The sequence below is a fragment of the Schistocerca gregaria genome, chromosome 8 (assembly GCF_023897955.1).
Source record: "Schistocerca gregaria isolate iqSchGreg1 chromosome 8, iqSchGreg1.2, whole genome shotgun sequence".
Taxonomy (NCBI): Eukaryota; Metazoa; Arthropoda; class Insecta; order Orthoptera; family Acrididae; genus Schistocerca; species Schistocerca gregaria.
The window spans coordinates 76,074,251-76,102,209 of record NC_064927.1 but is presented as its reverse complement, the minus strand read 5'-3'; the positions used below and the strand labels follow the sequence as shown (position 1 = coordinate 76,102,209).

At 43.4% G+C, this 27,959-nt stretch overlaps 1 protein-coding gene across 1 annotated transcript in view; it reads left to right on the top strand.

Moving 5' to 3' along the window:
- The window catches only part of LOC126284928 (transcription factor ETV7), a 113,073-nt gene that overhangs the window by 57,689 nt on the left and 27,425 nt on the right, over positions 1-27,959 (top strand). The window contains exon 3 of the mRNA XM_049984192.1: positions 13,435-13,553. Within this exon, the coding sequence (XP_049840149.1) occupies positions 13,436-13,553 (118 nt within the window). The 5' untranslated portion in view covers position 13,435. The remainder of the gene's footprint in view (positions 1-13,434; positions 13,554-27,959) is intronic.

Genomic DNA, 27,959 nt, shown 5'->3' with positions numbered 1-27,959 from the left:
ACTCGTGCCATCCCACCACGCAGAAAAATGCTATATTTAGGTGCATGCAACACAGACTACACTATATTGATTTCGAAGACTGAGATAGATACAATAAAGAGCACTGCCATTAGCAATGGCTATAGAGGAAAACAATCGACAATTTAGCAGACAAATACACAAAAGTAAGACAACGAAGGCCACCCTGTGAAAGAAGAGAAAATATTTGCCAGTATCCCATATTATACCTGGGTCACAAAAAAAAAAAAAAAAAAAAAAAAAAAAAAAAAAAAAAAAAAAAAACGGTAACTTCTTCAGAAAAACAAATGTAACAGTTGATTCCCAACTAATAAGTTAGGAACCGTATCTTCCATAAAATAAAATGAAATACACAAACATACAATAGCGGAATGTACTAAGTATCATTCCCCTGTTGTCCTGCCTACTATGTAGGGAAAACTGGCAGAAACTTCAGTACCCGTTTTCAAGAACACGTAAATGCTTTCAGGCTCAACCACTTCGAAAAGTCAGGTATTGCACAACATATGTCGGAAACGAAACACATCATCAACAGTCTAGAAAACAATTTAATAGTACTACATAGTGAACTCAGTGGTAAGACTGGAGATGTACCACCACAAAATCAAAAAACCAGTATCTATGTTAAATGTAACAGAGTGGTCTAGGCGCTGCAGCCATGGACTGTTGTGCTGGTCGCAGCAGAGGTCCGTGTCCTCCCTCGGGCATGGGTTTGTGTGTTTGTCCTTAGGCTAATTTAGGTTAAGTAGTGTGTAAGCTTAGGGACTGATGACCTTAGCAGTTAAGCCCCATAAGATTTCACACACATTTGAACATATGTTAAATGAACAAACAGGTTTCACAACCCACAGTTATTTCAGTAATTTTAAAGACCTATTCTAAAGCTGTTTCCTCCATATGCCAACTGTTTAATAATTATATCTTTAGAATCACGAATAAATTCACCTTTGATCACGCCATGTACAAAAACATCTGTGAAGTGTTTACAAACACGTGTATGCAAATGTGCCTCTCGAATGATGTGTACAAAACCGACGGAGGAAAGAACGTATGCTGGTGATAAATCGTTAAAAACGCTTTTCTTGAATTATGTGTTAAGTTCACACTGTTCATCTTTTCCACTATTTCGTACAGTTTTCCGCGTTTGGCTTACGAAATTCGTAACCTAACATCAGACCTTTTCCTGACCTCATTCAAGAGAAAAAATTAAGCGTGTATTATGACAAATTACACCTGATGATGGACCGATGGATTCAGAAATGCATCGTGTACTTAATAAAACACGAGAAGTTGTGACTGAATGCGTTTGTTAATTCAAACTTCATATGCTCTGTCGACAGCTGACTGAACTGCGGCGGGAGGAGCACTTTATGGCCCTGAACTTAAACTCGTGTCTTACGCTAACCACAACCACGTGATGTGTATTGCATACGAGAAACGGGTGGTGAACAATCTGCGGCAGAACTAAAATCACGACGGCTTTGTTCACGGCTATTGAAGCTAAACTCTTAAGTGAAAACTAAGGACAGAAAACCTTCAGTTTCACCGCTAAAAGGAAATTTCATTTCTCGCTATCCACGGTTACCTGAAATTATATTCTCGCTGGCTACGCGAGATGCCTCGTCAACAGCCGGTGAGCTGTCCTCGTTGGCACTTGGTCGCAGCTTGTAGCCGACACAGGCAGATTCCAGACGAAAAAAGAACGATAGGTAGAAAAATAAGAGCAAATAAAACAGTCAACATGACGATAAAAATGACTTGGCAAAGAATTAGAAATAAAAAAAATGACACTTAAACCAGTTAACCGAATAAAAGTGATAAACTCTTTTTATTAAACGAACTGTCTTGGGTTCTTCGGTCGACTTTCTCCAGCACGAGTGACTGGCATTGTCAAAGCTTGACTGTCCATTGCTGGTGGTGGATTTCCCACGAGTGGTTGGCATTGTCGAAACTTGACCCTCCTTTGCTCATGGTGGACATTGTCAAACTTGACCCTTGTTTGCTGGTGCTGGGCATTTCAGATGGAGGGTGACGCTTTGACAATGCCAACCACTCGCGCTGGCGAAACGTCACAAATATCATCAATCAAACGTCGCCCGAAGAACACAAGACAGTTCGTCAATACGTTGCCACGAAAGCTTTAACATTCCTTTTATTAGATTTAGAAATCAACTTTCTCGGCTTTTGGAGAGATTCGAACCTGCGACCTTCAAGACAGCAGATTAATACGCTAACCATTTTTTTTATCTCATTTCGTTCTATATTGTTCGTTGAATTTGTTCGGGGCGGACGTCCGATGACACCCGTGTAGGTTCTTCGTTAATCAGTTCATTCAGTTTTTTATTACAGAGAGTAGCTAATCCTCTGACCGAACAAGCTGAGCTACCGTGCCGGCGTCCATTGGGCTATAGTGCAACTGTGATCACCCTGTTGTAACGATGATTTACAGCCTTCAAAAACTCGTTTTCACACAATGTCATGTGAAGATTGTCCAATGTAAACCGATCTCTGTAATTACGATAAATGTATATGTGAAGCTGAATCGCGTCGTGTCCGGAAGTATCCAGTAGTTGTTAGTTATTGCTGTGAATGAAACGTGTGTATTTAATTAGCATCGTTATGTTTGTGCGTTGTTTTTGATGCGGTTATCGTGTATGAACAAATATGACGTAAAAATGACAGACCCATGATCTGGGATCCAAATACATCAAGGAAAAATGTCAGTCAAGGAAATGGAAGTGAACTGACTAATTGTTGTTCCAGCCCGGCGTGACGTAGAGCGCTCTGGTTGGAGGAAACCAGCTCCAGAACGTGAAGTGTCAACTAACAAGTAATTTTAATCTGACTATAGGTAAGAAACTGCAGAGTAACGTCTTACTTGGACTTCTGCAGACTGAGCTATAATAAGTAAATAACACATGGAGGTGGGGAAGCGGGAATCAGAGTACCCCAAAGCAAAATGTATTCTTCGATATAGTACATGTAAAGAAACAAAAATAATCACATGCAATAACACAGTAATGGAAAATGAATGATTATTTAAACACCACTGCAATGAAAAAAAACTTACTGCAAGTGTGTTGATAACAAATTACGTAAATAAATAAAATGTATTATCCCCAAATTTTGTGTCCATTGGTAACTGCACACGTTTCGGTTCGAATTGATGCAATTGTTGCACACTTTTTTTCCATTGTCATAGCTGCGTGTTCACTGCATACAAAAGAACATCACTTGCCACATTTTATTTTACTCTTCCGGTCTTGGTTCCTAGGACACAGTTTGCAGCGTCCAGCACCGTCAGTCCCTAGCAGAGGTTTCGTTGAACCTGATTGCCGTGTCACTGGCTTCCATCTTCACCGAACAGTAACTCCTTCACTGCTGCTCCTGTGTTTGCGGGCATTCAATTCACTTGCTGCATTCTTTGCTTCAAACGAGGCTTTATAAGTACTTATCCCAGATTTATCAAAAAATTTCTGCTTCCGCCGTGTGCAAGAGCCTCCCAATCAGGAATTTCGTCTTCCACATTAGTAGGCGTTTACGAGTGCTGCATCGGTCGTGTTCAAGAACAGCACAAATGGTCATCGCTTGGATGTCCTGTTGCGTGACTGCTCAGTTATCACTTCAAATTCTCCATTGTACGAGCAGAACCTGTGATTCCATTGTAGTGTAGAATAATATCGGGCTTGAACTTTTCCATTTCTGTGTCACAATTGTCGTTGGGACCTTCAGAACTCAAAAGGATTAGGTTTTCATTGAATGCAAACATAGATGAAAAATGTGACCTCAATGTCATCAGCTGAAGTTCAGATGGGATTTAGAGGCTCGTTTTCCAAGAGTAGTAGTGAAAGTCAGCGCTTGTTCCAAGAGCTCATCTGCACAGAACACCAGTGAAAAGTTGTTCGTCGTAATCTTTATGCCGTTTCTGGCCGGTTTCGACCTCATTTAGGCTCAAAACGGGCATTTCCCACACAAAGCTACCAATTGCTCATCCACTGTGAAATGACTACATGGTTAATCGTGTAGACAGCATTCCTGTGCAAAGATTGCAAATATTTCTCTAAATGCACAAAATTTGTCCATTTGTCCCCGTTCCTCTCTAGTGGTCACATCGTCGAACCTGATCTGAGAAAGAAAGTCAGGAATTTTATTTCTAGAAAATGAAGCTCGGGATATTTTCCTTTGGTACATAGAATAAGTGGATCATCTCACAGAAAGTGGTTCTCGTTTACCTTTTAGTACTCCCACAGCTACAAAAAGTCTCATGAAATGGAACGTTTCTGTCGTACTTGTAGGAATCCACTTACGCTTCTTAGAAGGAAGAGTCGCATTCCATAAATTAGAAGCCGTCTGCTTTTTCGTTTGTTTATTTTATTTAAAAAATGGTTCAGATGGCTCTGAGCACTATGGGACTTAACTTCTGAGGTCATCAGGCCCCTAGAACTTAGAACTACTTAAACCTAACTAACCTAAGGACATCACACACATCCATGCCCAGGAAGGATTCGAACCTGCGAACGTAGCGGTCGCACGGTTCCAGACTGTAGCGCCTAGAACCGCTCGTCCACTCCGGCCGGCCGTTTATTTTATAAATTTGTCCGCTATTTTAGGAGTAATAAACAATATAAAAGTCTCCATAATCGAAGACGGACTCCTGGAAGTCATTGAGAAACCGCTATATTGACACGAGATATCATGTTTCTGAATCTTGCTTGGTTGTTTTTACATTTACTGCTATATCATTCCATTTTTGCTGATGTATGTAGGTCTCGGACATTTGAATTTCATAATTCTTCGTTGTCTCTTCCTTCAATAACGTCTTCAACCATGTCCATTTTTTCCACACTATCTTCTATTTCTTAACACACAGATTTCACATCACTATCTCCTGGTTCTGATTCTGCTTCTACTTTTTGCATTACTTCTTCTAGATTTCGTTTGACAACACAATGTGCTGTAGCGACAGAAGGGAAGGAAATGACTAACAAGGAAATATATTTGATTGGACATTATTATTACACATAAGTAATCATTAAAATTTGAAACGTTCATTGCACACCTGTACTAACAAAACTTTCTATAACGTACTTTTATACTTGTGTCTTTTCTAGTCACGCGGAATCCCATGCGGGCTGCTAAAGGACCTCAATAAATATTTCAATTCTTATATGCTATAAAGACAAATTTTCTTTCAAAAATTCAACCATAGTGCTGTTAGTGCGGACTGTGAAACAAAGCCACATAGTCTGAAAAATGTAAACTGTTTAAGAGAGCTAAAAATAATAGTTATGTTGGCGTCCTGCAGCATCCCGATTGGTGATGGTGAGGTCCGATATTCCGAGGAGCGGGAGACCCGCACCGCCGACTAGGCATGTTTTTAGTGGAGGTGGTTTGCCGTTGCCTTCCTCCGACCGTAATGGGGATGAACGGTAATGATGAAGACAACGTAAGATCCTCCCGTCATCTCGAGGGAGGGAAAAAGACCCCTGACCCCGCAGGGAATCGAACCCGGGACCCGTGCGTGGGAAGCGAGAACGCTGCCGCAAGACACAAGTTGCGAACATTCTTTTCAACTTATCTAAAGAGGAAAGCCCAACTCTCAACCGTTTTCGAGAAAATCGAGTTCGAAATTTAAGATGTGCGTATATACAGGTTGAGTTACCTAACGTTACCGCTGGATATATTTCGTAAACCACATCAAATACTGACGAACCGATTCCACAGACCGAACGAGAGGGGTTAGTGTAATTGTTTAATACAAACCATACAAAAATGCAGGGAAGTATGTTTTTTAACACAAACCTATGTTTTTTTTTAAATGGAACCACGTTAGTTTTGTTAGCATATCTGAACATGTAAACGAATACGTAATCAGTGGCGTTTGTTGCATTGTAAAATGTTAATTACATCCGGAGATACTGCAACCTAAATTTAACGAGTGAAACCTCCGACGTTGAGTTGCGTGTTGTAACAAACATCGCGTTTCTACAGAATGATCTGCCAACGTTGCTCGAAAATGTCCCACTGGAAACGCGTCGACATATGTGGTATCAGCATAATGGTGCACCTGCACATTCCGCAATTAACACTAGGCTGACCCTTGACAGGATGTTCGACGGGCGTTTCATAGGACGTGGAGGACGCATAAATTGACCAGCCCATTCTCCTGATCTTACACCTCTGGACTTCTTTCTATGGGGTACGTTAAAGGAGAATGTGTACCGTGATGTGCCTACAACCCCAGAGGATATGAAACAACATACTGTGGCAGCCTGCGGCGACATTACACCAGATATACTGCGGCGTGTACGACATTCATTACGCCAGAGATTGCAATTGTGTGCAGCAAATGATGGTCACCAGATTGAACATCTATTGGCCTGACATGTGGGAACACACTCTATTCCACTCCGTAATTGAAAACGGAAACCACTTGTGTACGTGTACCTCACCCCTCATGATAATGTACATGTGCGTCAGTGAAAAAGATCAATAAAAAGGTGTTAGCATGTGGACGTAATGTGCTGTTCCAGTCTCTTCTGTGCCTAAGGTCCATCACCGTTCCCTTTGGATCCCTACGTAATTCGGTGCTCTCCGATACACACGATCGAACAGCGGAGGAGTGGTACTCAAGCGTCAACTTTAGGTTACAATATCTCCGATGTAATTAACATTGTACAATGCAACAAACGGCACTGATTACGTATTTGTTTATATGTTCAGATGTGCAAACAGAACTAACGGGGTTCCATTTAAACAAACGTAGGTTTGTGTTAAAAAACATACTTCCGTGCATTTTTTTATAGTTTTGTATTAACCAATTACACTAGCCCCTCTCCTCACGTTCGGTCTGTGGAATCGATTCGTCAGTGTTTGACGTGGTTTACGAAATATATCCAGCGGTAACGTTAGGTGACTCAGCCTGTATACTACTGTGTGGTCGTAACAAGCAGTGAGTCCGTAGCTCAGTTTCGTAAGCGCAACATCTGGTGCTTTTATTATTAATCGTAGTAGTAGTAGTAGTATTCGCACATAACTCTAACCTCTGATTTATTATGATTATCAGCATTTAATGATTCAGTTACTATCTGCTTTATATTTATCCTGAAAAATAGGAAAACAAAATTTTTTGTAAGGGCGTTGGAAATAAAAGAAGATACACAACCATTTTCCGTCAAATCGGTATAGTCCTTTCATCGACATTATTGCAGCCACTTTTGTGACACGTATGGAACATTGCATTAACCAGGCTGATGGTGATCGTAGAAATACGTAAAACAATAATTACTGTGAGCTACAGCAAACGTAATGAAAGCAGAGTTTTTGCATGAGCATGGTTTCTTCAATGCTTCTTCTGCAAAACAAACTTGGTTTACGTTCACGCACAGTTTTCGGTCGTCACACAGTTTCGCGGTGCACCACGCATATCACAGAGTGTTGGTGCACACAACTGAGGTGTAAGATTGATTGAATTTTTATACAATCTTCTCTGAAGCTACCTCTCTATTGTGGTCGATGACGTAAGAGAAATTTTGTAATCACTTTATAAGGTTTTTCATCTGTATGTAAAAATATACGCCGCAAGGTTGCACCAACGGAGTACATGTTGGAGGATTTACTTCAATATTGTACGTTAGCAGATTTTCTCTATCTTGAAAAGTTTCGTGGCACAAAACCGGGTTCACTGCCTTCCCCATGGATTGAGGAGCAAAAGAAATTGCTCTTCTCTCACGTATGGCTTCAAGACGACAATTAGAAATTTCCTGTATAGTACTGTTGTGAGTTTGCCGGACTTGGAATATGTTATCATCACGTTTTGGTTTTTGTGTGAGCACTTCTCAGCTGCTTCTTGCAGCCATGGTCCAGATGAATCTCTTGCATGCAAACGAAGACAGTTGGCATCATATTTCCATATAAGGTGACAGCATGTTATGCAGTGTGCGAATGTGTCACCTTGTGTATAACATTTCGCTGCACAAGAACCACCTTTGTCCCGCAAGCATACACAAATCATCGTATGATCTATAAAATAGTATTCCAGTTCACGTAAATGGGTGATGTACTCGTACTTTTATGTGTAATACCTGTATGATCATTTTAAGAAGTAATGGTTGTCGTATTTTGGTGGGGGGAAGTCGAGTCTGCATTCTGAAATTTGCTGCTGCATCAAGGGTTTGCTGCAATGAAGGCCTTTTCCTCTCTCATGCAAATATGGTGACTTTTTTTTTCTCTGGCGAATCCGATGTCTTCGTTTGAAGAGCACGACCCACGAGTCAGGGGTTTGAAAATTTAAATCAGGAAACCGGCTAACAGCAGCAAGAGCCCATTGCTGCTGGTTTCTCGTCGTCGCCTGCTGATTGCATCTCGAGCTTCTATGAGACGATCATAGGTCCACGATTGATGCCATGCTCCAGTTGTATTGTATGCTCTTCCCATGTCTTCAAACCTTTTACGCTTTTGAGGGGTGAGCCTGCCCTCCTACTGACAGTGGCCACACTCCGTCCTGGATGCTGCAGCGCCAGACTCGCGGCCTCAGTCCTACACTACTGCAGAACGTAATCGCTGCCCATTTCCGACTGCCTGTCTTCGGCCTTGTCATTCTCTAATGAAGATGAAGCACCTTTTTCAGTTTCTTCAAACATACACTCTTCATCGATTTCTTCGTGGGCAATTATTTCGTCTTGTACCACGAATTGTATCTCCGCTAGCATTTCAAAATTTTGCAAAATATTTCTTCTCCAATTTCCATGTGTTCTTGTGTTATTACTGCAGAAAGTTTCGAAGCGACGAGACTTTATCGGGGAAGGATAGCCGCATAAGAATGTGGATATAAGCATAGCGAAGCACACGCTTTCGATAACGGAGCAAAGAAATAACAAAAGTAAGCATTTTATGATGGCCGATACGTTGAAAACAATACGGATCATGATATGCAAAATAAATAATAACCGAGACTGTAGCTTCTCGCTGTACATTTTATGATGACAACGATGCAATAAATAACCGATATTCGTAGCTTTTCACTCATCAATTTACGGCGACAGTGGCGCAATTCCAGTCAACGCTCTGTCGTGTATGTTGTCGGAATCAGAGGCAAGAGCGTTTTCATCGTTCGTCATTTACTGACAGCGCCCCGGCCATATTATGGAATGAATGTCCTTTTTGGGCCACAGTATTATGCAAGAAAATGCTTCGAGCCAAAAACGGACTCAGCGTCCCTCTAGCGTTTTGCAACGGAAAGCCATACTTTTCGTCACAATTTTTAGTGACTTTTTCCACCCCTATAAAGTTCAGTTTCTCTTAAAGACTTCAGTTCCTAATTCTTTGCCTCGACAGGACACTCTTTCCCGTTGTTACAAGTATAAACATGCCTGCGAATTACATGTCTAGAGAGAATGTAGGACGGCGCAGTGTGAGGCTGCTTTGTCTTCTTTGCAGGTGTCGCTAAAAATATACAGGGCTACACACTTCTGGATGTTGTAGAGGGGGCTTAGCAGATCAAGTTTTATGTAGGAACCCACGCCCCGAAACGTCATCTAGCGATGCTTCAGAGTATCAAAGTTATAGGCGCCGGCGCCTCTAAATGTATGTATACAGGGTGTTACAAAAAGGTACGCCCAAACTTTCAGGAAACATTCCTCACACACAAATAAAGAAAAGATGTTATGTGGACATGTGTCCGGAAACGCTTAATTTCCATGTTAGAGCTCATTTTAGTGTCTTCCACCTACGCTCAATGGAGCACGTTATTGTGATTTCATACGGGGTACTCTACCTGTGCTGCTAGAACATGTACTTTTACAAGTACGACACAACATGTGGTTCATGCACGATGGAGCTCGTGCACATTTCAGTCGAAGTGTTCGCACGCTCCTCAACAACAGATTCGGTGACCGATGGATTGGTAGAGGCGGACCAATTCCTTGGCCTCCACGCTCTCCTGACCTCAACCCTCTTGACTTTCATTTGAAAGCTCTTGTCTACGCAACCCCGGTACCAAATGTAGAGACTCTTCGTGCTCGTCTTGTGGACGGCTGTGATACGATACGCCATTCTCCAGGACTGCATCAGCGCATCAGGGATTCCATGCGACGGAGGGTGGATGCATGTATCCTCGTTAACGGAGGACATTTTGAACATTTCCTGTAACAAAGTGTTTGAAGTCACGCTGTTTCGTTCTGTTGCTGTGTGTTTCCATTCCATGATTAATGTGATATGAAGAGAAGTAATAAAATGAGCTCTAACATGGAAAGTAAGCGTTTGCAGACACATGTCCACATAACATATTTTCTTTCTTTGTGTGTGAGGAATGTTTCCTGGAAGTTTGGCCGTACCTTTTTGTAACACCCTGTATATACAAGACGATTCTGTGACGATGTTAGTCTTTCTAGGATGATGGAGAAGGATAAATGTATAAGTTTGAAGTAAGTGTGCCTCTACCGGAAAGGAAAGAGTCGAAAGTTACAAGCAAAAACCTTTCTGATATATGTGGCAGTGTACTGGCATTATTGTTGCTGAAATTGTAGGATGGGTAACTTTCAGAGGTGGTAGTATAAACCAAAACAATAATAATTGTGTAGTAAACACAGCCCCTGAAATACATACCATAAGAGCTATGAGCACTTGTTTACTAGAAGAGATGTGTTTCACAGCAGCGAAGATTTTTTTCACAGTATCTGCTCAGATATGCATTTTAAAGGTCATGTATACTGGACATTTTTTCCTTCTTTTGGTCCGTGGTACCTCCTCTGAAAGCTGCCTACCCCAGAGTCCTAACAACAATAGTACCGGTTCACGTATTCCACCGTCAGAGGTGTCAGGACGGTTTTCGATTATAACTTTCGACTCGTCCGTTTCTAGTGGAGAGACCCTGGCTTCAAACTGATACATTTATCCTTCTCCATCTCGGAATCGTTACGGCTCACGTCTATATACTTTTGCAATAACGCTCCATTACTTACTAATGTTCTTTCACTCATTCCAGGAGTTTTTCAGGTGCGTCCCACAACTTTCTCGGATGTCCACGAATACTTACGTATTCTATCTCGTGTTCGTAAAACACACGAGTTTACCGTAGTAGCAGACCCACATGCAGACAAGCCCAGGGATTTACACATCCTCTGTCTTCTCCACTCTACCCCCATATCCCTCCTCGACCTTAACGCTCTTGTCTGAACAGTATGCAGAAATAAGCGCTCCCATCAGAACAAAATCCTTTCTGTCCCACTCCGTATTTCAGCCGCTTTCTCGAAGCCCTTTTCAGTAGCAGGAATCCGACTCCGGAATAGCTTTCCGCGTTGTATTAGAGGAAGTAGCAACTTTCTCTATCACTTTGTATTATTTTTTAAGAAATGGAACTTCCTTCACCTGCAAAATTTAACAAAATAGAGTTACGAGATTTTCATTGTCTACCATCGATATGCATTTACGACTAAATCTGTGTATCGAAACGGTTATGATAAGATCAACTTGAACTATTTCTTAAGGAGAAAAAAATCGAATATCGTAAAAACCCTTACAACTATCTGTAATGGGGGTGGTGACACACAATACAAACAAACAAAAAGATAAATTATAAAGAAACCGGACGTAGTGTGCGTAAATGAACTTTAGCTCTCTCCTGGTGGCACTTCCCGAGCTTGTGACTCGCAAGTTGCCTCTACACCTACGGCTCGTAAATCCGGGCAGTCCTAACATGGAAACTGAATACTAAGAGTTAATCAGATCCACACTATAGAGGGATGGCTTGATTTTTGCAATCATCTGTATTTTCCCATTTTGATTTCAAAGCTTGTTAACAAAAATATGAACACTTTAACACGATCGATGATTGACTAATGATAGTCTAGCTAACGGGAATGTTACAATACGTTCCCCGTAAATCACATGATTTCCCTCTAAACGAATGAAAACATGACAGCAGATAACATTATAACAAGATGCAATTCAAAATACGAAACTACACGTAACGCCAGAGCAGCCTCTACCATTATATCACTTGTCAAACGTGGGAGCTAGTATCACAAATTCCTCTTGATGTAAAAACGCGCTGAATTCGCCTTTATAGTGAACACATCCATTCGTGAGTTGGAGCTCTCGTTACTGTGGGGTAACTCTTTTAGCGCCTGGGGAATAATTAGAACTTCACTCCCCAACAACCGCATCACCACCCATCCTGTGGATGTCTCTGTGCTACCATTATATACAACTGTCAGTCTCAAATCTTCTAGTGTCCCCACGTGTCTTCCATTTATACAGCTTCGTATCATTATTCTTACAGTAAACGTTAGCTACGATTAAATTACGCTGTGCCCAAAATTGTACCACAAGGCTTCCACTTTCATTTCTTTCCCCTAATCCATGTTCCCCTTTTACTTTTCCTCTCTTCCTTTTCCTACTCTCGAATTCCAGTCACACATCGCAATTAAATTGTGGTCTCCCGTAAATATCTCGAATGATTTCCTTTATCTCACCATACATTCTCTCGATCTCTTCATCCCCTGTGGAATTAGATTGTCTTATAAACTTGCACTGAGGTGAGTATTTGCTTCCTGTCTATCTTGGATATCATAATGCCTTGACTATGCTGTGTATAGTAGCTTACCCGCATTCCTATTTTTTTTCAATATTACATCTATTCTTGCATTATACCCAACTAATGTCGTGTCGTTAACCCTGAACTGACCTGGTGAAAAGTCTTTTTCTCCCTGCGGCCGCACTTCAGTATCTCCAAGTATATCTAGCTGCAACCTGTTCACTTCTCTTTTAAATTCCCTAACCTAGCTACCGTATTAAGGGATCTAATATTCCACACTCCGATCCGCAGAGTGCTAAATTTGTTTTCGTTGAGGAGCATTTCCTCCTCAACTTCAGTATGAGCTAGAATGTTCGTGGTCCTTTCGCGAGTAGGATCTTGATTGACTCTTCTAGGAACGTACTGAGTTTACCGGTAAACCACACTCTGATAAGCAACATTCCCGTAACCTCTGCCACTCGAGTTGGCGGAGCATCTTTGGATGGACCAAACTGCTGGGGTCATCGGTCGCTAGACTTACACACCAACTTCAACTGCCTTACGCTAAGGACAATACACATACCCATGCCCGAGGTAGGACTCGAACCTCCGACGGGGGGAGCCGCGCGAACCGCGGCAAGGCGCCTTAGATCACACGGTTAACCGCGCGGTATGAGGAAAGGCATTGCTCTTTTCTGGCCTTCTCTGTTTAAGGATTTCAAGCTGATGAATTGTAAAGAAGTGTCCATTCGAACCTCTTTCGAATCCTAAGAGTTCTTTAAATGAATGTCAGTCCCATACCTGCCTGTCCTGCTGTTAGTTTTAAGTAACATTCGTGCTCGTAAATCAGCCGGAGCGTTCCCCGCTGCGTGCCGGTAACGTGCGCCGTCTCCTGTGCGCAGGATGGTGAGCCAGTGGAGCCTGCAGCCGTGGCCGTGGGCCGCCACGCCCCCGCACGCAGCCACCCTCCGCCACACACCGCCGCCCCCGCACGCCACAGACGCCTCTCCGCTGCCTGCCGGTACGTATCGCACGCCGTACAGCGCGCACCTCTGCTCTGCTGTCTGCTGTCAGCCGGCAGCACACACGTTGTTGTAAGGTTCAATTTCACAGCACTATTATTTATCCGAGTTTTAACTTCTTGCGTAGCTTGTTTAGTATTTTGTACTAGTTCTTCATTCTTTTGCAGCAAACTACAGCATTTCAGTGATTTGCATATACGAGGGTTGGAAATTTAATAGAGGTAACTGTTTATTTACAGTTCGTACAAAACAGATACGTGTTTCAAAGTTTTACTGATCTTCAAAGTTGTCACCAGCATTGCGTATAACCCGTTGCCAACGATGTGAAAGTCGTACGATACTCTTAGCAGTGCCAGTTGCGTTGACAGATCGAGCGGCGCGTTCTATTGCCTGTCGAATTCGTAGCAGTTCTGAAGCCAATGCCGTGAAATATTTCCTTCAGCTAAGGAATCGAGTTGAACTCACGAGGGCTTCAGGGAGCTGCACTCATATCGCTTCGACGTTTCCCCCTGCGGCAGCGGAACTGATCTCACGAGTTTATATATATACATTGTCTCGGCTAGTTGAGAAACCACCATGCAGTTTAAGTCGGGCATAAAACATCTTTGAATCACGTTGTGAATCTGATTGTGTGAATTACACTACTGGCCATTAAAACTGCTACACCAAGAGGAAAAGCAGATGATAAACGGGTATTCATTGCATAAATATATTGTACTAGAACTGACATGTGATTACATTTTCACGCAATTTGGGTGCATAGATCCAGAGAAATCAGTACCCAGAACAACCACCTCTGGCCGTAACAATGGCCATGATACGCCTGGGCATTGAGTCAAAAAGAGCTTGGATGGCGGGTACAGGTACAGCTGCCGATACAGTTTCAACACGATACCACAGTTCATCAAGAGTAGTGACTGGCGTATTGTCACGAACCGGTTGCTCGGCCATCATTGACCAGACGTTTTGAATTGGTGAGAGATCTGCAGAATGTGCTGGCCAGGGCAGCAATCGAACATTTTCTGTATCCAGAAAGGCCCGTACAGGACCTGCAACATGCGGTCGTGCATTATCCTGCTCAAATATAGGGTTTCGCAGGGATCGAATGAAGGATAGAGCCACGGGTCGTAACACATCTGAAATGTAACGTCCACTGTTCAAAGTACCGTCAATGCGAACAAGAGGTGACCGAGACATGTAACCAATGACATCCCATACCATTACGCCGGGTGATACGTCAGTATGGCGATGACGAATACACGCTTCCAATGTGCGTTCACCGCGATGTCGCCAAACACGGATGCGACCATCATGACGCTGTAAACAGAACCTGGATTCATCCGAAAAAATGACGTTTAGCCATTCGTGCACCCGGGTTCGTCGTTGAGTACACCATCGCACGCGCTCCTCTCTGTGATACAGCGTCAAGAGTATCCGCAGCCATGGTCTCCGAGCTGATAGTCCGTGCTGCTGCAAACGTCGTCTAACTGTTCGTGCAGATGGCTGTTGTCTTGCAAACGTCCCCATCTGTTGACTCACCGATCGAGACGTGGCTGCACGATCCTTTACAGCCATGCGAATCAGATGCCTGTCATCTCCACTGCTAGTGATAACGAGGCTGTTGGGATCCAGCACGGCGTTCCGTATTACCCTCCTGAACCCACGATTCCATATTCTGTTAACAGCCATTGGATCTCGACCAACGCGAGCAGCAATGTTGCGATACGATAAACCGCAATCGCAATTGGCTACAATCCGACCTTCATCAAAGTCGGAAACGTAATGGTACGCATTTCTTCTCCTCACACGAGGCATCACAACAACGTTTCACCAGGCAACGCTGGTCAACCGCTGTTAGTGTATGCGAAATAGGTTGGAAACTTTCCTCATGTTAGCACATTGTAGATGTCGCCACCGGCGCCAACCTTGTGTGAATGCTCTGAGAAGCTAATCATTTGCATATCACAGCATCTTCTTCCTGTCGGTTAATTTTCGTGTCTCTAGCACGTCTTCTTCGTGGTGTAGCAATTTCAATGGCCAGTAGTGTAGCAGTTGAAAATTTATCTCGTTTTCTATTTCTAGAGGTATTTCATACACTTTCAACCACGGGGGATCCAGAGACATTGATTTTATTTATTACTCGGGAGTAACATAGCAATCGGGTTGCAGTCAATTTTGTTGTAATTTTTGTTCCCCAAAATAATTTGATTTAGTTACCTTCCTAGTCAATATGCCCTCGTTAAATCCTATTATCTGTTTTGGTTCAAATGGCTCTGAGCACTATGGGACTTAAAATCTATGGTCATCAGTCCCTTAGAACTTAGAACTACTTAAACCTAACTAACCTAAGGACAGCACTCAACACCCAGCTATCACAAGGCAGAGAAAATCCCTGACCCCGCCAGGAATCGAACCCGGGAACCCGGGTGTGTGAAGCGAGAACGCTACCGCACGACCACGAGATGCGGGCTTATCTGTTTGTAACAGGTTGATCAGCTTATCTAAATAACCCTTTAATGTTCACAGATGTAATTGTCTATGTACTAGATGATTTTTGGGACTTAGAACACACGAAGAAAGTCTCGTATATATTCTGTTCTATTGGCACAATTCAATTCTTAAATTAATGAGAGATGGGACTGGGGAGTCAATGAAGGAGTTGATACAGCATACTATTTGCTGTTGATTCTGTTCTTAGGTAATTCAGATAGAAAAACATAATTCGTTGGCTTGTTTCAGTTCATATCATTTGTCATTAAAAATACAGTGAGGTATAGGATTCCGCTCAAATTGCAACAGAAGTATTTTGATTTATTTTCCCCAGACTTACTACTATCCTTATTTTTGTTAAGAGAAACATTAGCAGTGACGAGTTTCGAGTAATACGTAAGTCCTCGTGTTACCACGTTAAAATGAGCCTCTTTTTTCTAAAATGGGCAGAGTTTATAAATATTTATTTCACTAATATTCTAATGCAATTGAAACTGCGACGGATGCATGAAACAGCGTATTACTAAACTGACAACGCAGATAAAGGCAAGTCAGTAGTTCATGAAAATTTCTTTTCTCAGAATAAAAGGGAACTTTAATATCTTCACATATATTGTTCCAGATACACAGCAATCCTTGTTTCACCGGCTATCTGTGGCGCTTAAATACTACAGCGTTTCGTTGGGAAAATGTGAAGTCACTTGAGTATCATGTTAGATATGGAAATTTAACATAGTAATCGCATGGCGAAAATGTTCTCTTTGCATACTATCATCTCCCAAAATCTTGTTTTGATATCGAAAACCGTTTTATAAGATACAAGACATTCCGTGAATATTTCATTCTGGCCTTTTCACTGGCATGCAAGTTGAGGACAAAGTGTTTTACACACAACTCACTTTTCTCGAGACTGGTGATAGGTTAACAACAGTCTTCCAAATTTAAAGAGTAATTCAATATGTTAGTTACATTTCATACGTAGAAACATATGACCTAAGACGCACCAAAAGCAAGTTCATAGCAGCCTGTATTTTTCACTGCGAACTTTAAAATTTTCTTGCAGTAGTGTACCTAATACCGAAATATCACAATAACTATGACTCAATGGTAGGCAGTTCATAATGAAGCTGACGGAAGAAGCTATAAGACGTGTGAAACGCATTTTTTTAAAGAAATAGTTTGTTTGCATTCGGTTTAGAAAGATCGCGGATCGAGCAGTGGGTATCGTAGTTAGCAGTAGAAACTAGCGCAGGTGAAAGTATACGATAAAGGGAGGAACATTCCAGTAAATGATGTTGCCAGCCGTTTGCTAATTAATTGCGCCACTGACTTCAGTATCGAATAATGTCGTTGTGGGTGAAATTGTAAGTGAAATGTAAACTTGCTGATTAAGTCCTCGTGTAATTGGGCTCAATTTTCAGCCAAGACCTTCCTTAAGAAGAAATACAGCACTTCTTCAATATGTTAGAAATTATAATTTAGAGTAGACTATACAATTTACTGTACACTCGTGAAGGAGCAGTCCCCATGTCGTCCTCACATTTTGAGGTGGTATCGCACTCATCTCCGAAGTGTATTAAGAATTCTTTCAGACACTCCCGGATCGTTTCGTAGCTGTAGACATCACCGTATAACTCAGCCCTCCAGTTCTTCAACCGGATCAGCGGGAGTACTGAACGCTTGACTTTGAGATGATCGAGAATGGAAAATCCAGGACATTGAGATCAGATGATCTTGGTCGATCGGTCGGCTGATTTGAGGAGGTGACCAAACAGTGAGGTCATCGGAATAGGGAAGGATAGGGAAGGAAGCTGGACGTGCCCTTTCATAGGAATCGTCCCAGCATTTCCCTGAAGCGATTGAGGGAAATGACGGAAAATCTTATCAGGATGGCCGGACGCAGTTTTGAACCGTCGTCCTCCCAAATGCGAGTCCAGCGTGTCAGATGATATTGGAAGCCACAGGAGCTGTGCTCGGCGTCGGACCACACGAGTGCGCCAGTCAACACCTCACACATCTCACATCAGCAGCAAAAGCTGCCTGATAATAGGCTTGTCTGTATGACACGTTTAATAGATGTTACAACTTTTATTGAAGCTAGAACTACACAACAGATCTACGTCACTCAGATTTCACTAAAAGCTATTCAAGGACTGAGGAGCTACATTAAATGAAAATGAATTATTTCTTCTCTATATTTCTTCATTTCTGTCCCCATATTATCAATGGCGACCTTATAGTTATTAAAATATTGTAATTTCATCTTTGCAGCTATGAGAAAATGAGTGTTTTTGTCACCAAACGCGTTTCATTTTGTCGAAATAAAACCTCATTGGTGATCTGTAATGAAAGATATTTACAAAATGGCTTGTTTTCTAGATCGAAAACAGTTTGTTACAAAAAACGTTGATTTCACTTACCGTAGTTAATGCCATAGGCCAAGCAAAGTATAAAAAGATTAAACATCGTAGATATCGGGTAAGACAAACACCTCCTCCCAGTTCAATAAAACTTCCATACGCACAAAGCATTAGCTCAAAATAAACAGTTAGTCTGTGATTAGATAAACATTGAAAACGACACATTATATCGTGTGACCAGAATCAGCGTGAAAAGCATGTAATGGTGCTGCAGGCTAGGTTGTGCACGGAAAATAACTATTAAGAAAAGAAAAAAAAAAATCCTAGTAAATTAACACTGAAGCTAGCGCGCTACGGAATTTGAATCCCTGCCAGACGTCATGGACGCCGGAGACCCCTAGAGGTCTCTGCACCATCGCGCCGTAAGCTGTGGCAGCGCGCGCCGCCTGGCCCGCATTTGGTGTGAGGGCGCCACCACAGTGGAACACGTGGCTGCAGCGGCCAGTAGCGGCGTCCCCGGTAGAGTACTTAACACATTCGACACTGCCCTCTTTACACCCGGCACTCCGCTGCGAACTGGCATATTTAATGGATGTTTGAAATTAGATTGCAAAGAACAGAAAAATGATAGCAATATGGTTCTTGCATCATTTAAAAGGAAAAAGTAAGAGCTTTACATGAATGTGAGTTTATTTTACAATATAAAATACAAATGGGTGTTATAATTAAAAAAAGGAAACACAAAAATGTCGTGGATAAAGAAGTTTTACACGATCTCTCTCTCGAGTAATGTCATTATTACTGTATCGAAATTTAAAACAAAATATCACTGGACTGTCTAACTGCAGGTACCTCTAAACTAGAGTATTTTAATAGTTCAGATGTAGTTAGCCTCTGTGTGAAAATCCTGGAAACACTGTGGGATGCAAAGGCCAACGCCGCAGTCCTTGCACCACCATCTACTTTCCTTCCTGACGCGCTTACCCACCTCTTTCTTCCCCCTGTCTGAACATACTTTGCAGTACCTAGTAGTATGTACCTTGTTTGCAGTGGGTGGGACCTTCTCTGGAAAGTGCCTTGCAAATGTCCCCTCTATTTGTGAGGATGAAGCGGCTTGTTGCTGAAAAATATTTCCGCCCTTCTGGGCCAATTTCTTCCCCACTTCGTGATTAAAGTCTACTAGGGATACATTCTTCCTAGTCTCCGCTTTATTTTATATAAAATAAAACTGTTGACAGTTGACACGATGAACAAGTGGAAAAAAAGCTTTTTCCGCCACTTGAAAGTTTTTCGGGCAAACGCATAACAGCTGGAGAACTGATTTGCTCTGTCAACCCCAGCTTTATTCTTATTGTAATCAGTAACAACGCCTGGCTTTACAGTTTCTGCCGCTCCGCCTTCGGCCCTCACTTGAATACTAGTGCTGGTAAACGTGTGCTTTGTGGAAAGACAAAAAAACATCTCGTTTTGACTTCCACTTCACTGCCAAGAGATGGTGTTTCCTTTGAAAAACTATCTTTTCTTTTTTAGTTTTAGTGTTTTGAATATTCGTCGCCAGCCTTTCCTGTTTTTCAATACAGTTTCCACTCCAAGAGCTTTATTTTCCCACATGTCCAAAAGAGATGGACTGGTGTAATACCTATCCATATAAATGCAATGTCCTTTGCCAAAGTACTGTGAACACAACCTTTTTACAAGGCCCCGGATACTATTGTCAACACTGCCTGCAGAAAATACATCACTTTTTAGCATATAAGCAGCTGATGAATTGCAGAGAGCATACAATTTCATTCCACATTTATTGGGTTTGTTTTTCATTTTTTCATGTATACTCCGAAACTTGTTCCTTCACGAAAGGGACACATTGCCCCACCTATTGTCAGATTCGTGCCTGGACGAAAACTAATTTTGCTTTTATTCACAAAGAAATCAAACAAAGTCCTCACTTTGTGAAGTGGGTCGTGCTTTTCTTCGCCTCTGCTAATGAACCTAGCATTGGTATTCAAGTGTAACATCGACAATGTAGCGCAAAATCGATCGTGACTCAACAATTTATTTGCAACTCCTGTCTGCGAAAACGGACCAATAATCACTGATTTTTGGCAATTTGACGACGCACATATGCAAAAGAATACTGAGACGCCAGTAAATCTCTTGCAATTTTACTGCAGACCACTTATGCCAAACAGAGTTTATTTTCAGTCTACCTTTGAGTGTCATTGGCGTAGTAACGTTACCAGCGTACAGATTCGTTTCACTTTTGATGAGCCGAATAAGGTCGTCATCAAAGAAATAACTAAAATATCGAAGCTCCTCAGTGCATCTGAAAAATGCGATGCTACGCCGGCTACTTTCTGGAAATCCGGCAGTGCTGGCTGATCGTCTAGTTCCGGCTAATCTTTCTCTTTGTGCTAAGTGAGCTCACACGACCAGGTACCACAGATGGTCTGTACCATTGTCTGCATAGAAAAAAAAATAATGCTAAGATTGGTACCAAAAGGTACTAAATGCAAGTGAAGTAATGAACACTACTCACAATACAAAATGCGGTAATGAACTCTTCACTTTATAAACAATTGAGACATATACATACCTGAATCATCACTTGTACTTTCGTCTGGAGAGTACGAAATCTCTTTGTCAGAATCGTCAATTACAGATCCTACATCTCCATAAAGAATATCTAAGATCTCTGCCTCCGTCAACTCGCTGTGCTATATTTTCACGATCGTAAACTCCTGTGAATGAACTGCAGGTAACCGTCTTTGCAGTGCTCACAACCGCTCCCAGGATGAGATGGCCGATAAGTGCTTGCCTCTTGCGGAAGAAGAATGAAATACCTCCACGTTAGTTGAAGAAACTGCTTCGGAGACACGCTAAACACGCTTACGGAGCCAAATAAAGGCTCGTCCGTACGGTATACGGGCGCCGTCGCCAACGTCATGGCGGCCGCGCCCGTATGGCGTGCGGACACCGAGCTGTGAGTGTTAATTAAGCGCCTCCCTCACGCTTAGCCTGCTTGATGATGTTAGCCACGCCGCCTCCTTTCTCCAGCAGACTGCCTGAGGCCGTGGAGGCCCACGTCCCTACCGTCGCCGCCCCACTTTACCCCCACAGGCCGTCCTCCGTGAATCCCGCCGCCTCTACCGTGTCTTCCTTCACCCAGGCACCCTACGACGCCACCGGCAACTACAACGACACGGCAGAAACTTGGTCACTGTTAAACGCCGAGACTGGCGTCTTAATGCTACACTTCCTATCAACTCGTCAAAGTACTGGTCTGCCTTCCGCCGCCTTACCGGATCTAAACCCCCCTCCCTACTACCCTCTCCTTCATGATGACCAACCCTTCCCTGACAACCTTAGTATGACCAATCACTTTGCCTCCTACCTTTCCGATATCTTTACCCTCCCTGAGGATCCCCAGTTCGATTGCTCCCTCTTCCTGGACCTCCACAATCAGACTGACGCCTCTGTCCCTCCACTCGCTCCTGGCTTCCAGTACTTGGACAACATTACACACAATGAACTCAATGCGCCCATCACCACTCTGGATACAATCCTAACACTCCGCTCGAAACGCAACACCGCTCCCGGTCACGATCGTGTTACCTTTCACCACCTCCGTGAAGCTCCCACCTCCTTCCTCTCCACCCTGACCGGACTATATAATGTGGTCTTCTCCACTGGCTACTACCCCAACCTGTGGAAAACTTCCCATATCCTGATATTCTTCAAACCCGACAAACCGCCATCCACTGTCTCCTTCTACCATCCCATCAGCCTTACCTCAGTCTTCAGCAAGCTCCTTCCTATCAAATACATCCGTCTGATCAGGTTCTTTCTTTCACAACGTCCTTCCAATGTCACCATCCATGACATGGATTCTTACACCTTCAACCCCTTTGCCGGTGTGCCCCAAGGTTCCGTCCTCTCCCCTCTTCTCTACCTTCTGTATACGGCGGACATGCCGCCGACTCTACCCCACGTCCTCCTTCTCCAGTACGCCGATGACACTACCTTCCTTGCCCTCGCCCCTACCCTGCAACTTTCCCAACACCTTCTCCAATCCCATCCTGACCGGTTGCATCCAGTGGTTGCTCAAGATCAATCCTTCAAAGATGCAGGCGATCATTGTAGGCAAAACCAGCCCTTCCTTCCGTCTCCTATATCACCATCTATGGCCGTCCTATCACCCTCACCCCCACCCTCAAGTACCTTGGCATCACCCTCAACCGTCGCCTCTTCTGGACCCCCCACCTCCCGACTATCCAAGCCAAGGCACACTCCTCAAGTTCCTTTCTGGCAGTACATAGGGTATGGACCCCTCCACCATCCTCCACACCTATAAATCCCTCATCCACCCTATCCTCTGCTATGCAAACCCTGCATGGATCTTCGCCCCTCCTACCTTTTACAAATTCCTTCAAATCCTAGAATGCCACGTGCTCAGCCGCACCTATCACATCCATCTCCCCTCCCGCACTCGCATCCTATATGACCTTATTCCATTCCTGCACTTCCCCTTTTTCCTCAAATGGATACGGATCCTCTGATCCTCCAATAAACTTGATCCCCCTCACTCACTCGTCTCTCCCATCCTCTCCCACCGCCGTCTGCTGCCGCACCTGTGTTCCCACATCCCACCTGCTCTTCATCTCTCCACTCTCCATACCCTCGCCCGAGGTGGCTTCCAGCAAGTCCCCCTCCCTGATGATGCCCTCATCCCCTTCATCTACCCCTCCTATCAACTTTGATCCTCCCCTTCCACACCTTGTGTTTCCTTACGGCACCCTCTCTCCCTTCTCTCCCTCCTCCCTTCCTCCCTCCCTCCACCTCCGGGCTTCCTCTACCCCTTCACTTCTTTCCTCCCCCTCCCATCTCCTCTGCCACTGGCATCTACACCCTCCCCTCTCCCACCTCCCCCACATTTCCCCTTTTGGCAGATCCCCGGACTCGCACACGTTAAGTGAACATTCACGCCCCGGAGATCACTGCCATCAGTTCTTTGTGTGTGCCATCATGTTAGTGCTTTAGTGTTTTCACCACCCACGTTCCATTGTTTACGTGTGTCGTTTCAGTCATCAGTGTCTGTGTACAAGTGCTGAACGTTATTTTTTTTATTATGCTCACCTGTGAACGGCTCCATGTATTTTACTCAAGTGTTTTTTTTTGTCCACCATTATGTTTTGTTTTTCTGTGTCTTCCTTGTTTCTATTTGTTCTGTCTGTGGCTGAACGGCGTAATATTGCCGCTGCCAGCCTACCTTATGTGAAAGGTATTGAAATAACAATCAAGAAGAAATAAAAAAAGCTCAGCCTACACCTCTTGATCCCCCTCACCCCTTGGTTGCTCCTCTCCTCTCCAGTCCCCACCCTCTGCCACGACTTTACCGTTGTGTCCCGCCTACCCTCCATGCCTACATCCTTCATCTCCTTTCCCAAAGTGGCTTCCATCAACTCCCCCTCCTGGATGATGCCCTCTCTCCCTCCATTTATCCCTCCTATCAACTCTGATCCTCACCCCCCCCTCCTTTCCTTTCCCCGAGCTCCATCTCCCCCCCTTTCATCCTGTTTTCTCCCTACCTGACGTCACTCTGCCTCACCTCTCCCCCTCCCTGTCCTTTTGTGTACACCTCCTCTGCCTTTCCCTACTCCTTGTCGCATCTGCCCAGTACCTGCCCCCCTCTTAAGGGTCCTCCAACGGCTCCTTTCCCCCCTCCCCCCCACTTCGTTTTCTTCCTCTCCTTCTCCCCCCTTTCCTTTCCCGTCATCTGTCCAGGTTCTCCCTACCTGCCCTGGGCTGTGGTATATCATATTTGTGCCAATTTTTTTAGTGCCTTGTTCAAGTGAATGTTCAATGTTGTTCGTCTTTCCAAAGTGTTGCGAACAGAAACCATGCTGTCGCTGGGTGTAAATTTTGTTTCTCTTGCGAACAGAAACCAGACTGTCGCCGTGTTTTTTTAATTGTCTGTCTCTTCTTTTACCTGTCTGCTTCATTAGTATTTTATTAGCATCATCAAGCCTTTGTTTTATGTTTTATGTTCCACGATTTTCCGCCATTTTACGATTTAAGTCACCAATTTTATCACCTGCTTTTATTATTTATTATCTTCATCTTTTTAAAACAAATTCTGTAGGCTGAAGAGCACATCCCCTTTGGGGGGAATCGAAATTCAATAAATGAAAAAAAGGAAAGGCTCAGCCTGCCAGTCTAACCTTGCGTACGTCTCAGGATGTAACGCCTCGCCTTAGACAGCGTATTTACTTTCCTGTTTTGTTTACGAGTCGACATGGTTGTCTTTTTAGGTTTTCTTGATTCTGTTGTTTCGTTCTTGTTGCTGTCGTAAGGTGCTTCGTGTCTATCCTCTCCTGTTGTGTTGTTGTTCATGGGCCCCGCCGCGTTTTCCTCACTTCAAACCCGCGACTGTTCCGGTCGCCGTTACAACAGTGTCTGTTCTGTGTGCAAATTCAAATGGTCTGCCAGATACAATCTTAGTGTCAGTTGCTTTCATAGCGCACGTGACTGCTTTGCATTTGGCGCAGGTCCGATCCTTACTACCATTCCATGGGCAACTTTGCATCCCTCTATTGTTTTGTTTTGGGAATCCAAACGAAGGACACGTTTTCGACATCACCTCTGGCGGGCTGCTTGAATTTGCGCACCCATCTATCTAATTCGCTAACTTCAATCCTAATTAACTCTGAAATGGCGCAACGTATCGAATTTTTTTCAGAACAATTATGTCGCACCACAACTTACCCTGTAGCACCCTTACAAGTTTTCCACACTGTTTCTGACAACTCTGTATAAATAACTGAAAACTATCAGGTAATGAAAGAGAAAAAAGTATTTTCCTCTCCTCATCCCCTTTCCTTCCACACCCACACCGTTCCACTGCTCTGCCATAATTTGTTTCTGACATTCTTCCTGCCCCCCCCCTTCCCCCACCCCATCTACACACTATATAGATCTTCAACTCCCTTCATGTCTCTTATACGTTAAATAAATACATAATAATGTAAACTGAGGAGAGAAAGGTCACGGGATAGCGATATACACATACACGTATGGCAGTAGTAACATGTACATAAGGTATAAAAGAGTAGTGGGACTAACTTCGTACAAGTGCATTTTGTTAGTGTGGGCTGCCTACATCAGGGGCACGTATGAACTCAGGGGCAAACCTATTGTTCTCCTTTGATTGACAGGTACCTAATTATTGTTTTCCTTTGATTGGCAGGTACTTAACCTATTGTTTTGCTAAAAGGGTCCTTCTTTTTGATTGACAGCTCCTTAACCTATTGTTCCCACAACCCCTCCCCCTCCTCCCCCATGCTCACCCCTCCGGATACATCCCCCTCCTCGCTGCTACAGGTATACTTTCAAGCCTGGGTTATTGAAATAGCTCCTCTCACTCTTATAAATTTGATTGACTACTTAATTAAATTGATTAATTAATTAACCTCTCCCCCTAAGGTAGAGCCCCTTCCCTCCCACCCTCCCTCTGGCATATTGGCAGGAAAAAGACTCAGTCGATTGGTCATTTGGAGGGAGTTCGATTGTAGTGTATGGAATATTGTTGAAATAATTTAGACAATGAATAGAATATTGTTTAGTTATTTATGGCAGTATATGGAATATAGTTTATTTATTTAGTTAAAGAATTTGTTCAGAAATCGATTGCTGTTTATGGACTATTGTTTAGACAATTTAGACAATGTATGGAATATTATTTATTTAAACAATTAGAGGAAGTATCTCCATCCAGTGTGCTCACCATGAAGTCCGAAGTTCAACTGACCTAGTACACAGTACTGCCACCAGACGGCGCTGTCATCCCTCCCATGAAAAATTCAATATGGTGGTCTAGGGGGGGGGGGGAGACTGGTGGGAAAAGAACTCAGCCTGCACTGGGCTGCTGGAGAGAGGAAGAAGTGTACTTTATTTATTATAAAGAAAAAATTATTTAGGGACGAATTTCATATAGTTTATTTATTACACTGACACAAAACACAGGCTCTAACGTGCTTGGGGTCACAGTATATAGGCTACAGACCTGCAAACTACTGTTAAACTGTCGAATAATGTAGTACACTGATGTACAGATAGGCAAACAACTCATAAATTACCGAAATAATGCAGTACATAGCATACAGACCTGCAAACTACTCGTAAATTCTCAAAAAAATGCATGTAAAATGCTCTGCAAACACACTCACAACGCTTAAGCAGCCAAATATAATGCAGTTCACAAACACTCATCGCATGTAAAAAACGCTTTCAACCTATCGTCAGCCACAACTTTAAGGGGCTCCAACACACGCACATTCAGATGCTGCCACAAGCCACCGCCAGTGCCGGAGTGCGAACCATCGCTCTCACGCCACTGCCACCTACAGCAAGTAGAAGAAAGCCCCGTCTACAATTAGAGTTCTTCGAGCGTTATTCTGACATCACATGTCTATGTAACTGAGAGCCAAGTCACCATCTGGGCAATGCGCATGTGTTTACCATTGCTGGCTCAAAACATCTGTGGATAGTGACGTCACAGGTCACGCTATAAACATCTTTTCCATTGCTTCCCAGAATAGCACAGCGTGCATTGTTCCTGGCGATCCTAACAGGACATACGAGCTGCGTCTAGCCGTGCACGCATTTACCTGCCAAGTGTGGCTCACACATCGCTGCAAATTGTTCATGCGGTGACTCACCATCTATAAGGTTCTCAATGTTATACGGGCATCACATGGCGATGTAAATAAAAGCCAAGTCAACCTCCTGGAAATTGTACAGTGCTGCAGAAATAGTTAACAATGACTTTTGTAAGAGCTTCTGTGATGTCTCAGTTTGTCTGAATGGAAATTCTTGTCCTAACAGGATCTGATCAAAAATAGCCCATAATAACACCGATTGCATTCTTCCTGATGGTCCTAACGAGGCACTCTGTCCATCACGTATTACCCTTCCCGAAAATCGTTAAGTCCTGTTTTCAACAAACATCTCTGAAATACAAACGTTCTCTCTGCTACGTAGAGGCTCCTACATCCCAGCACTAAGTATGTCTTGTGAATGAATGGAGCATTCTGATTGGCTCTTACTGAATTTACTCACAAAATTACTGATGCTGCTGGTGTGGGTGCACTGTCCACCTCTTTTTCTGCAGACGAGACTTTCGGCAGCAATAAACTCTTTTGTACAGATCGCCATAATGCACTGACAGTTAAACCCTGCAAAAGTGATTTACATATCGTCAAATACATCCCACGTATTTACTGTGCCACTGTGCAGGGCCGACAGTGGAAACCACTTCTGTAAAAGAGGCCCATGACCACAGCGGCGCCGGCCGGAGTGGTCGACGGTTCTAGGTGCTACAGTCTGGAGCCAAGCGACCGCTACGGTCGCAGGTTCGAATCCTGCCTCGGGCATGGATGTGTGTGATGTCCTTAGGTTAGTTAGGCTTAATTAGTTATAAGTTCTAGGCGACTGATGACCTCAGAAGTTAAGTCGCATAGTGCTCAGAGCCATTTGAGCCATTTTGAACCACAGCGGCAG